This window comes from Puma concolor, chromosome E2 (genome assembly GCF_028749965.1).
Source record: "Puma concolor isolate L17-30 chromosome E2, mPumCon1.1.hap2, whole genome shotgun sequence".
In the NCBI taxonomy this organism is placed as follows: Eukaryota; Metazoa; Chordata; class Mammalia; order Carnivora; family Felidae; genus Puma; species Puma concolor.
Window position 1 is genome coordinate 11,958,229 of NC_141681.1, and position 15,139 is coordinate 11,973,367.

Genomic DNA, 15,139 nt, shown 5'->3' on the forward strand with positions numbered 1-15,139 from the left:
TTGACTTGCCCCAAAACTGAGTAACAGAGAAATAATTTTCATGGTTGATGTATCATCTTAAGAAATGTCAACAACGTACATTTTACTTAACACATCTATATGTTAGCATGAATTAACCTCTACTTATCTAGTTTAAAACCCAATGCTTAATTTAGAAAAAGAGTAAAGGATAATCCAAACACCTAGTTAAAATAAATACCTCATTAAGCTTTCATTGTTACTGGTTCATAATTACTGTTTATTTTATCCCTAGTTTGAATGGTTCTCATGAAATTAATTCAACCGTAATATCCAGTTTTTCTCGCTCTTCTACACCTCAGCTTGCTTAGGATTTTAAGGCAGCTTTTCTTAAAAATGCTTATAGGCAACTTCTTCCAGCCCAACTGTTGTTCTCTCTAGAGAAAGAGCAGGGTTACTTCTTCTCAATTCAATTTACATCAATAAACACGCATTGAATGGCCACCAAATGCTTCAGAGACACAAAGGTGAGTAAATCGCAGTCCATTTCTTCAATGAGTTGATAATGTATGACTGAGTTCTAGGAACTTTCAAAAGAGAGGCAATTGACTGATCAAAGAAAATTATCATTATGTGCCCAAATAGGCTTCTAAATTATCTGTGTGCTAAGAATGATGCTTCATTAAGTTACTCATTTTCTCTGGTTCCAGCAGCTCAGCCAGAGGAAAAGAAAAAAAAAGAAAGTTCTTTGACTGCAGCACGTTGTCCCTGGTCCACATAAGATCCAAACCAATACCCTTCTCCTAGCAAAGAAGTCCTTTCTTCACCACCAAGCAAACAGCCTGCAGCTTCCTTCTTCCACCAGGTGTTTATATGTGATCAGCCAGCTACAAATACCACCCACCATATTGCAAACTGCCTCCTTGTCAGTCTCTCTTAAGGAGCCATGCCCCTGCCAATAACATGCAGCGTTTTACACACTTACACACTTTTAAAAGACTAGAGAATGGTTTATATACAAATCATATATATATGTTTATATATACAAAACATACACAAAACATATGTTTTATATACAAAACATATATATATATGTTTATATCATATATAATACTCCAAATATTATATATACCAACCTCCAAATACTAGAAAGAGAAGGAGATGTTCAGAAATCTCAGAGGCATCAGAGGAAATAAAAGGAAAAAATTCTGTCAACCAACCTTAAATGAAGACCATGCAAAAACCACTAGGTTATTGGATAAAACTTAAAAACAAATGATAGGTTTTATTTATTTCTTAGACTTCCACACTAGGTAGTGGACAAGTAAGATTTTTTTTCAGTTTCTGGGGTCTCTGAGATAAGTTCACTCACCTTTAGTATTTTCAAAAGTTATACCATGAAACAGAATAGAAAATGAATATTAATTCATTTTTCCTGAAAAATGCTTTCTAAGTAATTCCCAAGATTCTGTTTCTCAACTTAGTTTAAGAGATTCGTAAACAACACACAGGGATGACTCTGCTTCTTTTCCCTGAGAGACTATGCATTCTGTTAAAGAAACATACCCAGATGCTGTCTTCTTGTCGATATTGTTTCCAGTTCCTGCCACTATCACTGAACATCAGGAGGTAGCTGGTCACCCAGTTGGAGCTCCCATATCCCCCTTGGGTGGCCACAGCGGTGATCTCCATTCTCTCTCCAAGGTCAATCTGCAACCACTGGTATTTGTTTGACACAAGTGGAGACCAGCCACCAGCTCCTTTTATGAAAATAGAAACAGAAGACAACGGGAAGAAGATTAGTTAAAAAACTGTTGTTGGATAGAAATGCCAGTAAGACTGTATTCCTGTATGGAATTTAATAAAGTCAAATTTCCAAAATATGAAACTTCTCATAATTGTAGAATAATATAGAAAAACAAGAATTTAGTATAAATGGATGAAACCTGTGTTAATTATGTTCATTTCTAGGTGTTGTAACTCCCAACACGGGGTAGAACTGAGATTCTACTGAATGTTTGAAGTGCTTAATTTGACAAGTGGACATTCGTGTCTACACTTGGAACTAGGAGGGTTATTGCCCACACACATGATTAGGTGATGGTTCGACCTTCAATCATAGTTCACACTGTGGCATAACTAGAATATTACCTGTGGTATCTGATCATGTTTAGACTTCCTGGAGAAAGAAGTATAGCATAAAGCCTGAAAATACAGGTGGTCAAAAAGGATAGTCCCTACCCTCACTGTGTTTACAGGTTTATAGGAGGGACAGACATTGAAAAGCATGCTTGAAACACAAATGTTAATGGTGAGGCACGTGCAGGAAACAATAATACAACGGATGATGGAGGAGAGTTCTACCCACTAGAAAGTTGGAACTGGCTGGCAACAGTGTAGGAGAGGCCATTAAATTTTCAGGAATTTTGCAAGCTGACTGCTGAATATAGCCACTTTTGCAACGGACCATGGTTGGAGTATTTAAACCACAGAAACTGGCAAACTCTACAGATCAGCACCCATTCCCACCCCAACCAATTCACCAACACACCACTGGTTCTATCCTGGCTGGGTGGGGAGGTGGGGTAAGGGGGGGGAGGTAAGAGGTGGGGGAGGGGCAGTCAGGGAAAAGGTCCTAGAGTAAGGTGTGCTTGAGCATTCAAGAGTGAAAAATAGGAACCTATTGTATATTCAAGGAAGTGTGGGTAGAGCCGAACTTACTGTGTTTCCTTTTACTCACTGCACACCAGAATATTAGAGATGTGACTACTGGATGTCTTGTTAAGATGTTTCATTCTTCCAGTTAATACAAAAAAGCCTTATATGGGGACTTTGCTTATTTTAAGTAATATTCACGTTGATAATTATGTAAGTAATACGTAATCATTGTAAAAAGGCACGAAACAGGGTTTAACGCATTCTTAAATCCATAATCATCTAATATTCAGTACCTTTTAAAATGTAACATCTGATATATAACACCCCAAGTAAGAATATTAGCACATGTTTTCTTTCCCACATTCTTTTGTCACCACCTTGAGGCTGTAAGCCCAACAAGGGAAGTGGGCAGATTATGGATATAATCAGCTGCTCATGAAAGAGAGCAGACCATCCTCTACGTAAGGCTCAAAACTGAGTCAATACAGTATATTAAAAAGGAATTATGTGACAACAACATCCTATCCTGATGCTATAATGCTAACTCCTACTTGTATTAGGGTATGATTACCAAGTTATTCACTACATTGTCTTTAGAATGAGACTTTTTTTTTCAAATTTCCTTTTTTTCTTGGAAGAAGTCATTGTTCAAAAATGTCTTCCATTCCATACCTCTCTCTTTTTCATCCAAAATATTATACATACATTAATTTTGGTTGGCTTGTTTTTACTTTTAATTTTCTCTGTATTTGCCCTTGAAGAACCTGTGGTTTGGGCCAGTAACCTGGATGGGTGGAGTTCTGTCGGCCACCAATACCATCTACTACGTTTAGGTTAGAGAAGAATACTCTCATATTTTGAGCAAGAGGGTTTGTTGGCAGACACATGCTCTGGCTGCATTTCTGGTGTCTTGGTGTCACTTCTCCAGCACAGCTCTGCTGTCCACAAGGGGCACCTCTTACTCTTGCAGCCTGTTATCTAGAAGGAAGACTGATCTGAAGACATCTTGAATTATAGCCTGCCACAAATAACTCAGGAAATTCCTGAACCCTCAGTGGGAGTTGTTCCCACGGCATTATTTTTAAAGCCACGCCAACTGTTCCTCCATATTTCACTGCTCAGGATGCAATGAAACTCCAGCCTACCTTTTCTACTTATTCTACTGTGGTAGAATTCACTTAGTATTTATTGAGCGAGTACTTTGTGTCAGGCATTCTGTGAAGACATAGTTATTTAATTCTCAGAGCAACCTACTGAATAGAGGCTAAGTCACATACAGAGAGTCTGAACACCTGGCTGTCACCTGCAGAGCAGGAAGAGGCATGGTGCTCTTAGCCAGGACCTGCAGTGCCTCTCATGTTGTTATGGTCAATGGGAACTGGAAGCTCCCAATGGATGTAGAAAAGATGGTGCTGAGAGAGGTAGGGGAACCCTAGAATTTAGCTACCGGGCGGTTGAGCCAATTTTCCTCCCTCGAATTAACAAAGACCGTATCTCTGAAGTACGGGGACACGATGGGAGGGGTGAATGGGTAACTATTTCCCTCTACTGTCCTTTCTAAATCTTACTATTCTTCCTAAGGATCTCTCCAAGTTTGGAAGTTGAACGTTTCCTGAGGTCTAATGCTAACCAAGCATCCTCAGTCCTCTAATACTATTACTACTGCCTATCTCTCTGTTTTTTTTATCATTTTAAAATAATTTTTTTAAGTTTATTTATTTACTTTGGTTGAGAGAGAGAGAGTGGGGGGGAAGGGCAGAAAGAGAGGGGAGAGAAAATCCCAAGCAGGCTCCTCAATGTCAGCACAGAGCCTGACACAGGGCTTGGTCTCACCAACAGTGAAGTCATGACCTAAGCCAAAATCAAGAGACGGATGCTTATCCGACTCAACCACCCAGGTGCCCCATATCATTGTTTCATACATAGAAAAGTTGGAAAAGAGTGAATGAAGGGCCCCCGGCTGGCTATCATTTTAACCTGACATTTCGACATTCGGAATTTTATCTATATGTAGCTTATACCTCTGGGAAAATACTGATTATTTTGTGTCTTGCTCTTTCTAGTTAATTTCAATGGTCTATACACTTTTTCAATATAGAATTTCATAATCTTTCTCTAGCATTTTGACACTCCTTGATAGACCAGTATTTAAAAAGTGAGCACGTGAGAGGAGCACAGTAAGGAAAAAAGAATCAGCATGATTCTGGTGAGTTAAAATTGGATCATCAATTCTCATCAGGAGAAAGAGGCACCTCTCACTGACCGCTCCCTCTTCCCAGCACCGCTCACTGTTACAGCCGCACTACCCGACTTGAAACATTCGCAGTTAATTGACCTTGAATATTTCAATTTCTCACCTGTGGTGAAAAGGTACTACTGATATGCAAATTAAGCTATATCATTAAAGAGGTACACCAATAAAATCATGGAAATTCAGATGCTCCTGGGCTTTACCAAGTGAAATCGGCCCCAGGGAATCCACAGATTCCCCACAGGGTTTGAAGCTGTTTTAGCTCTGCAGATGCACATGGTCTAAGTGTGTGATGGAGTGATATCCTTGTTCTGATTCTAAAACAAATGTCGAAGAGGAATATGGAAAATGCAGACTTCTAGGTATAGATATAGGTACAGATATAGGTAGAACGTGACATACTTTGGTACTGGCAGCCTGTGGTGACAAGTAGGAACAACAGACATGAAATAAAAGCTGACGTTATATTAGAACAGCCGTATGGCCACTACCAAACCACCCAGCATTCCGGAGCCATGCTATTGTCGTATTTACTTTTTTCATGGAGGAAATGAGGGCTAACTCCAGCCAATGGTAAAGTCTGAATTACTCTAAAATAAAAGAATTCCTCACTTTATTTATTAATCAAACCTTTTAGCTGCTGGTCAAGTATTATTCGTTCTTAATGATGCTTTTAATATGCCCATGTGTTCACCATTACAGTAGGCCAATACCTACAGACCAAAGACCATCTCTTTAGAACCCCCACCTCATCCATGGTTTCTGACACGTAACCCACCAGATAAAAACAAGAGTCTTGTCCCCTCAGCTCATTTTCTTCCTATTCCACCCTCCTTTTTCTCCTTCTTTGGCCTCATCACTGAGACTTGGCATAGTAAAGTGTCATAAATCTATCCAAACAAAAACACTTGTTGACTCTTCGTATCACAGCCTGAAAACTCACATTTAAAAACAAAAATCCTCCCGACTGGTGAGACTTTTAAATTAAATGTGGTAGCACTGCTCTGAGAATTAATTTCAAAAAGCATATTAAAGTGCCTATTGATTTCTCTCACATACAGCAAGCATGTGGGTACATGGCAGTTGTTACTTTTTGAATTATAGAACAATTATTATTACTATTGACTCCAAATACAGATTTATGATCACAGCACTAAATTCAGCTCTGAAAATATTTAGTTCCTGAATGACCACAAACACAGCATCTCTTGCCTACCAGTTCTATTTATTTTTTTTAATTTTTAAAAAATGTTTATTTATTTTTGAGAGAGAGACAGAGTGTGAGTGGGGGAGGGGCAGAGAGAGACAGAGACGCAGAATCTGAAGCAGGCTCCAGGCTCCAAGCTGCCAGCATAGAGCCTGATGTGGGACTTCAACCCACAAACTGAGAGATCATGACTTGAACCAAAGTTGGGTGCTTAACCCACTGAGGCACCCAGTGGGTGCCTCCCAATTTTAAACATCAGTTTCCTGGGGAACTTGCTTCTATAAAATATGTGGCTGTGAATTATAGGGAAAGAAAAGCAAACTATAAATTGTCTGTGCCTATTGTATGTCAAATACTCTACTCTAGAAATTTTATGTACCATATTAAGCTTAATTACTAAAATTATCTAGTGAAATGAAATGTTTTAACACCTCTTCTTTTCAAATAAAACTTAAAAAAATATTTACAGAGGCTAAGTAAATTTTCCTAATATTATGCAAATTAAATTTTTCCAAATGTTATACAAATCACTTTAATGTGGATAAGAAATTACTTATTTTTAAAATAATTTAAATCTCAGTGAGGATCTCATTTTAAAAGTCACTTCCTTCTCAGTTCTTTACCCCTGAAAAAATTATACAACTGTCATTGCCCATAGTGGTTAATTTTATCCCAAGAATATATCTAAATTATAAATTCAATATTATTTATTTTCCTTTAATTTTTTTTTTTAATTTTTTTTTTCAACGTTTATTTATTTTTGGGACAGAGAGAGACAGAGCATGAACGGGAGAGGGGCAGAGAGAGAGGGAGACACAGAATCGGAAACAGGCTCCAGGCTCTGAGCCATCAGCCCAGAGCCCGACGCGGGGCTCGAACTCACGGACCGTGAGATCGTGACCTGGTTGAAGTCGGACGCTTAACCAACTGCGCCACCCAGGCGCCCCTCCTTTAATTTTTTTAAACATTCATTGTAAGTAGGTTCCACATCCAGTGGGGGGCTTGAACTCAGGACCTTGAGATCAAGAGTCACATGCTCTACCAACTGAGCCAGGCAGATACCCTTATTCAATATTATTTAAATATAAGTAACTGCCTGGCTGAATTATAAATTTAATATCCATATATCCCATTTGCCAGATATCAATAATAATTAGTTCTGCTCATAGAGACACATCTTACAATTTCGGGAAAGTGAAAAGAAAAATTGAAGAAAAAAGTACTTTTGGTTGAAGCCTTAAAATAGAGAAAAGAATCACCTCTATCCCCTACTAATATTAAAAATGACATGACTGCCATTCCTGGTGGTCATCAGGGAGATGATGTGGCATAGAGTTTTGTCAACTTCGTAAAAGTACAAACTGCTCAGAAAGAAGAAGCCATATTTCTTTCCCAATATTTAAAGTGTAGAAAGACACAAATGTTCAAGGACACAAAGCACAGTGAACACAATTGAATGACAGTCCTAGCCACCACTAGGCCACATACATTTCTACAAAAATGATTGGCTTAATTAAAATTGTCATAGGAAAGCTTCCTTCTAAGATAATTACTTTTTTTTCACATGTCAACTAGATTTCCCCCAAGAGTCTAAATTTGCCCGGATCATTTTGATGTTGACATTACATTACAATAATGTAAGGAAACAAAAAGAACATTGTGCCAATATTTGTTTGGCTCCCTTAAATGGACTGCAGTGTCCCTGGGTCACCATGTAGAACTCTTAACAACTTTGTGTTGTTACCAGCTTAGTTTTTTGTCGGTTTTTTTGTGTGTTTGCTTGTTTTGCCAAGAAGAAAACACGATGCTATTGATGCTGTAATTTGCTGGTCTTTTTTCACAGAACACTCTGGAATCTTGGCATTGCCTCCCCTGGCCCCAGGGATGGTGACAGGGATGGACGCATCACCTGAGCCACACTAGTGGTGCAATTCTAGGATTCTGTCGGGACTACTGAAGGAGAGATCCTTTTCTCCGCTCAGAAAGCTGAAAGGATGGGACTCGGGAATCAAACTGCAGCAGCGATCTTTTTGGAAAGTCTGCCTGAGTGAAGCCAACACAGAGGGAGGCAGAGGTGGGAGGTGAAGTGAGACGGAGCTCTGCTGGCACAGTCAGCGCCCGAGCCCATTCCTGTGCCTTCTAGTTCCTTCCACAGGGCATGAGCTGGCCCCTTCACTTGTGATGGACCTGCTCGGGTCCACTGCTTCAAGCAATTCTCCTCTCTCTCCTGCCTCGTTATCTTTTTTTCTCTTTAATGGATCATTCCCACGGATGTACAAGCATGCTGTTGTTTTTCCTTCTTCTTTTTTTTTTTTTAAAGAAAAAAAGCTTCTCTTGACTCTTCTGTACTTTTTTTTCTCCTTTTTATGTCACCATTCCTTGAATAAGATGTGCACGCTCAAGCTCTGCAATTCTTCTCATTTCATTCTCGCTCCAGCCAACTCCAACCAGCCTTTCCCCTCTGTACCACTCAACTGAAGCTGCTCTTCTCAACACTACCAGAGAACTCCACGTCACCAAATCGAATGCTCAGGTTTCAGCCTTCCTACCACCTGGCCCACCAGAGACATTTGAATATTCCGGCCCTTCCCAATGCTTCGGTATACTTTGTTCACTTATTTTCACAAGAGCTCCTTCTCTTAATTTTCTCCTCAGCTCACTGGTCCTTCTTCCTCAGTCTCCATTGCTAGTTCTTTTTATCTCTTATCAGCTCTGAGGGTTGAGATGCTCCAGGGCTCAGTCCTTTGCCCTGGTTCTTTTCTGTCAACGTGCACTCCTTCATGATTTCTCTTGACCTCGTGGATTTAAGTATTACCCACACGCCAATAATTCCCTGAGTTAATCTCCACCCCACATCTCCTTCCTGAGCTTCATTCAACTTGATATCTGTAACATGTTCCAAACCAAACCTCATTATCTCCCCCAGGCCTACTCTGTTCATACCCTTCCCCAGCCCAGTTTATGATAATTCCATCCTTCTGGTTTCTCAGAAGAGTAACAACAAAGAAGTCATTCTTGACTCCCCTCTTTTTCACCACATAACCATTCCGAGAGAAAATGTTACTGGTGCTTCTCACCCTCTCCAGCATCAGACTATTTTCCCATCTTCATTGGTACTCCTTTGGCTCAAGGCACATGATTTTACCCTACATTCTTGCAGAAGCCACCCAAGAAGTCTCTCTGCTTCTTCCCTAGCTCATGGAGGCTCCATTCTCCATGTAACAGGCTTAAAATATTATCCCTGTGTTCAAAACACTGCAGTAAGTCTCCATCATACACACAGCGAAAGACAAAGTCATCGCTATATGGCCCACAGGGTCCTATCTGATTTGCCCCCTCATACCACTCCCACCCATGTCTGCCCAGCCTCTTCTTCCCAGTTCACTCCCCATCAGCAGCAAGGGCCTCCCTCCCTGAGGTTCTCTGCACAAACACCAGTCATTCTCCTACCTCCCAGTCCCTGCTGTGCGAAGTGATCCTTTCTGCCTGGGGTGCTCCCCTCTGAGATACACTGGGCTAACATCCCTGCCACCTTCGAGTCTTTGCTCGGATCTGATCCTTCCCATAGAGGCCTATATCCCCTGACCTCCCTTGCCACAATTTTTCTTACCCAACAATATTGTTCCCATTTTTCTTACCCAAAACAACTTTCTCATTCTTTTTGACGGGAATTGACATAGTATATGACTTCCTTTTACACATAGTATATGATTTTCTTATTTATTACATGTATTCTTTATCTTTTATCTTGACCTACTAGAACATAAGCTTGATGAGACCAAGAGTCTTTGCCTGTTTTACCCACAGATAGATCCTAAGTGTCTAGCACATGGCCCGACACACGGTGGATGCTTAGTAACTATGTACTGCATAAAGGAATGAAATAAATCTGTCGCCATCCAGGTATAATAAGACTGTGTAAATTCGTATACCAAATTAGTGACAAAGTGGAAACTGGAGCCAAATGAGGTTTCTTTGCAGCGAGGTATTTTCAGTGAGGTTCTCAAAGAGAAAGCTCAAGTATGTACACACACACACACACACACACACACACACACACACACTCTACCAATTGCCCCAAAGTTATACAGTTTAATCACTTGTAAACTACATTTCCTAGATGTACTTATGGCTTTGTTTTTGGATTTTTGATACAGTGAAAAAGATGCTTTTCACTTCATTTCCCCAGAAAGGCTCTAAATTAATAATACCTCACTCAGTTCTCTGAGGTTTCAGTTCTTTGCTGTTGATCCGTTTTTCCCTCGCGGCAAATTGGCAGACTGACTTTCCGTCCTACTTCATGTATTGCCAGAGCAAACATTTCTGAAATCTTTAATAATTCAGTGGATTGAAAAGTAAATATTTACACCCTTCCTCTGTTCGGGCATTTTGATTTGTATATTTGATTTGCAAATTTTGTGACAGCCAAATTTACTCTGGAAAGCTGGGAAAAAGTTATAAAAACACTAAATTCTGTGCCAGCAAGTTTTATTTCACTCAAATTAGTCATTTTAGGAAAATGACTTTTAGCACATGATGTCTAGAAATTCAAACGATAATCAGGACTTGCTCATGTTTTGCTTTCTAAGCCCATTATGATGCTTTTCTAAAAGTTTCGATTTAGATCTATTGCAGTGAGACAGGTCATTTCAGTAAATGACATCATGCATCAAAAAGAACATACTGACAATATCCTAGAGGTTTAAAAACCATTTTTTGCTTCCGTACCTTCCTTTTTTTTTTTTATCTTCCTTAGCCAGACAGAGATGATAAGCTGTCATGAGCCAAATGTCCTCATATCACTCCTTCTGGGTCAAAAAACTGAAGTCACTCTCTTGTACCAACAGACATCATTTCCACATAATGACTGCAAAAGGCAGCATTACTGGAACACAGTAAATCAAAAAGGTAAAAAGTGCAAAACCAATCCCAAGCATTTGATTGATTAAATCATTTAATGCTTTCTCAGTTTGTAAAAACTGCTAAGACATATTAAGATAACAACATATTCCCAATTATGGAGATATGTTTACCTCTAGGCTTAGGTACTTTTGAGTTCAGTCTTGAATATACGTGCTTTATTTAATTTCATGACTTATTCCTTTTTAAGTGATACTTCACTGTGGAAACTTTTATTTTACAAGCAGCAGGAAAAACTATTAGCGATGCTGTGACCATGACAGTCTTAGCTTTTACCTCAGAAGCTTGACTAAACTTTACACAGGGTCCTTCCCAACTAGAAGTGCCTGACTTCCCTTTTCTTAGAGCATTTAATTTAGGAAACTTGCAACTATAAACCGTTTCTCTGCCCCCTGAGATATAAATCTTCCTCAAGCCTCGTTCCAAGTTTATCATCCAAGAATGTCTTTCTCAAGGACCTGAGTCATCCCTTGAAATGCAGTCATCAAGAAAGTGCCTCATTTCCCAGTCTCTATGGGAGGGCATGAGTCTAATTTCTGTAATCGCCAATTAGCAAACACAGACACCTGATCACAATGACCAACTTCCCCGCCTAATGTTCTCCAGTACTTTTCTACTGGCTCAACCCAGAGCTTACAAACTCTCTTTTGTTTCAACAGAGTTGGGTTCAATGTCTCTTCTCTATTGCAATAGTCTTGACCTTCATTGCTATGGTACTGAAAGTCTGTCTGGTCTTTTTACCCAATCCGTGCAATTATTCTTTTGTTTTTTTTTTAATTTTTATCTATTATTGAAGTATAGTTGACATACAATATCATATTAGTTTCAGGTGTACAAGAGTGATTCAACAATTCTATACATTACACAGTGCTTACCACAGTAAACATAGTCATCATCTGTCACCATACAATGTTATTTCAATGTTATTGACTAGATTCCCTGTGTTGTACTTTTAATCTCCATGACTTTTTTTATTTTGTAACTGGAAGTCTGTGCTAGTGTGATTTTTCTTTGGCAGGAGATAACTGGGAGTTTTTTAATTGGAACAATGTGTTTTTCATCTTTCTGTCTAATGAATTATATTCCCTAGAAACCATTCCACAATCAAAGTCCAGGAGGAGAAGATAAAGAGCAATGCTCAGAAGTGAATGAGGGTCTGACTAGAAGCTCACTTGAGGGATTCTTCATGGTAGTGACATCACCCAGAGATGACTGCACAGTTGTTCCATCTATTAAACCAAAGAATGTCACAGCCAGCTTCATAGACTCTGAATAGCAACAAGAGGTGTCATGGGACTCCTTCAGCAAAAGGTGATGGCCTTGGCCAAGAAAACAATCAAGGGAGGGATCGGCCACTAAAACTGGCAATGCATTACAACAAACATGTAGGGTTAGGACCAACCCAACCACACTCAGCAGATATCACTGACAGGTATAAAAGGATCCAACCAACGATCTTGTGGTAAATACCAACATGACAACCAACATATGCTGGGGGAGCTGCTACCCAGTCGTGCCCTGTATCATCTGAGTTCCTCATATGTCAACCATCATTTTGGAAAGAACTAAAGGAAAGATGAGGAAATCATAAAGTCTGATTTCAGGGCAGGTCATGATCTCACAGTTCATGAGATCAGGCCCCACAATGGACTCTGTACTGTGAGTACAGAACCTGCTTGGGATTTTCTCTCTCTCTCTCTCTCTCTGTCTCTCTCTCTCTCTCTGTCTCTCTCTCCCCCCCCCCCGCCTCTGCATCTACCTTTCTGTCTCTCTCTTCCTCTCTGTCCCTCTCTCTCTCCCTCTCCCTCTCTCTCAAAATAAATAAAATGAGCTAAAAAAAAAAGTCTGAACATTTATCTGGAAGGGATTGACACAATCAAAGGAGGCTACTCTACCCAGCAGTCACCAGAGGGCTTGAGGTGAACTGATTTGTGGGCATATATGGGAAAGAGTCTCTAAACTGAGAAGCAAATAGGATCACCCCCCAATTAAAACAATACTCACCAGTGCTAATGTGTTGACAATACTGAAAAAATATGTCGTGTTTCCATGTTATTCCTCAACTCACATAACCTGCAAACTCAGAGATCTGAAATTGGCTGAGAAAATCAGATCAACTAATATCTCAGATCTGAATGGTTAATGTACTGTAGTATCTTTATGAGTAAATGTTTAAGTGCCTAATATCCCCAAAGCTGCTGATTATACATTTTATGCAAAGTATGATTTTATAAAACTGTATGTGGATTGTGAAAAACAAGGCTATTTGCATGTGTAGATGGGTGGTCAACCAGGATGAATGCTTCTACCTGATTCAAAAAACATCCTGCCATATGTGCAGTAGATTCTGGACTCCAGATCTGCACTGTAGAGCAAAATCGCTCAAAATTCAGTAGGCATCACAGTAGTAACTGGTACAAATTAGACAGAAGCAAAAAAAAAATATATATGTAAAACATCATATATAATATATAATTATAATAATTACATTATAGTATATAAATATATATACATATATATACATATATATATACACACACACATATATATATATATATATATAGTACACACACACACACACACACACACACACACATACACACTGCTTTTAATGGATATAATGTTCCACAATAGCATGGGGCAGTGGGATGCAAATAGAATTTAGTGTCTGAAGCCAGCAAGTACAATATTCCCCCATGCACACATTCAATTCTAGAAATGCTTTGAGTTGCAGACCCTTTTGCTACACAAATGAATTGCTTCCTCTAACATCCAAGCACCCTAGCCAGCTCCATCTGGCTCCTGGCCTATGTACAAACAGAAGAGCACACAAGAGTTCTGTTTTTATGAAAAACACAGAGAAAAAAATATGCTCTTACGGGTTTTATGTCAAAAATGTGATACATTACCACTAATTTGGCCAGCGATTGACATACGTTGGGATGTTTTGAGTTATGCTCAATTATTACAGGTGTTTTAAATGAGTTCTTTACCTCTTTATATAGAACAAATCAAGGTTCAACATATTTAATTTGGGGATTGTGCTCAAACAGTGAAGAAAACAAACAGACGTAAGTGTAACAAGCCATTGCTGGCGATTTTTCCCATCAAGCACTTCTATTCATAAATCTGATTTTAACCTATGGTTATAAACTTGTGATTTTTGTCACTGAGAAAGAAATAACTTCTAAAATGACATGCCACTAATTGTTCCACAGGAGAAAGAGCAGGCAATTCCCCTGGCTTGACCAAGATAAAAATCACCCAAGGCTGAGGGAGCAGGATCCAGTCTGTCAGGATGCGAAAGGTGGGGAAGTGCAGGCAGAAGAGGAAAAAAGCACATCATTTTGCTCTGTTTATCTCCATCTTATTTCTATTTGTAATGCATAATGGAAAGTTCTAAATTGTCCTTTTTGATAAAAAGAAAGTTGCTTCTCACAAAGCAACCTCATTTCCACTCAAACCAGTGAGGCCTTTCATACGATTGTCAGGCCACCTATCACAGTTCATGGCTCCCAATGTATATTGATCCACTGAGTCATAATAAAGCAATGCTTCCAGCTGGGAATGAGAGTTAATGCAAACATTTTCTAGATCAGAAAAGACAGACCAAAAAAAAAAAAAAAATAGGTCATGCTTCTGCCTAGCCAATTTCAAATTGCTTCTGGCGATACTGTGAATCTCATCCACACCCCTGCATTTTCCACACACTCTGTTACTACCAAGGAGAATGGTAGCAACCAGAAAACAGCATCCTAGCAGAATCAGTTCAGCACATGCTTGTGATGACGGTTACAATAATTATAAAATGCAAATCCTTTTGATAAGCACAATGGAAAGTCAATTACCACCATGCATTCTTATATGGCAATTATTACTATTTTGCTATATTCTTTTCTGACAGTAAAAAAAATAATAATAAAGATCAATTTGCTGTTGTTTGGAATGTACCTTCAGAATTCAGAATTTTCCATCTTTATTTTAAAAATTACCACAAAAGGGGCACCTGGGTGGCTCCGTTGGTTAAGCATCTGACTATTGGTTTTGGCTCAGGTCATGATCTCACAGTTTGTGAGTTCAAGCCCTGCATCAGGCTCTGTACTCACAGCACGGAGTCTGCTTGGGATTCTCTGTCTCCCTCTATC

The 15,139-nt window shown here is 39.3% G+C and overlaps 1 protein-coding gene across 1 annotated transcript in view; it reads right to left on the bottom strand.

Annotated features, from left to right (window-relative positions):
* Positions 1–15,139, bottom strand: part of CNTNAP4 (contactin associated protein family member 4) — a 262,236-nt gene that overhangs the window by 182,820 nt on the left and 64,277 nt on the right. The window contains exon 3 of the mRNA XM_086688863.1: positions 1,525–1,718. Within this exon, the coding sequence (XP_086544989.1) occupies positions 1,525–1,718 (194 nt within the window). The remainder of the gene's footprint in view (positions 1–1,524; positions 1,719–15,139) is intronic.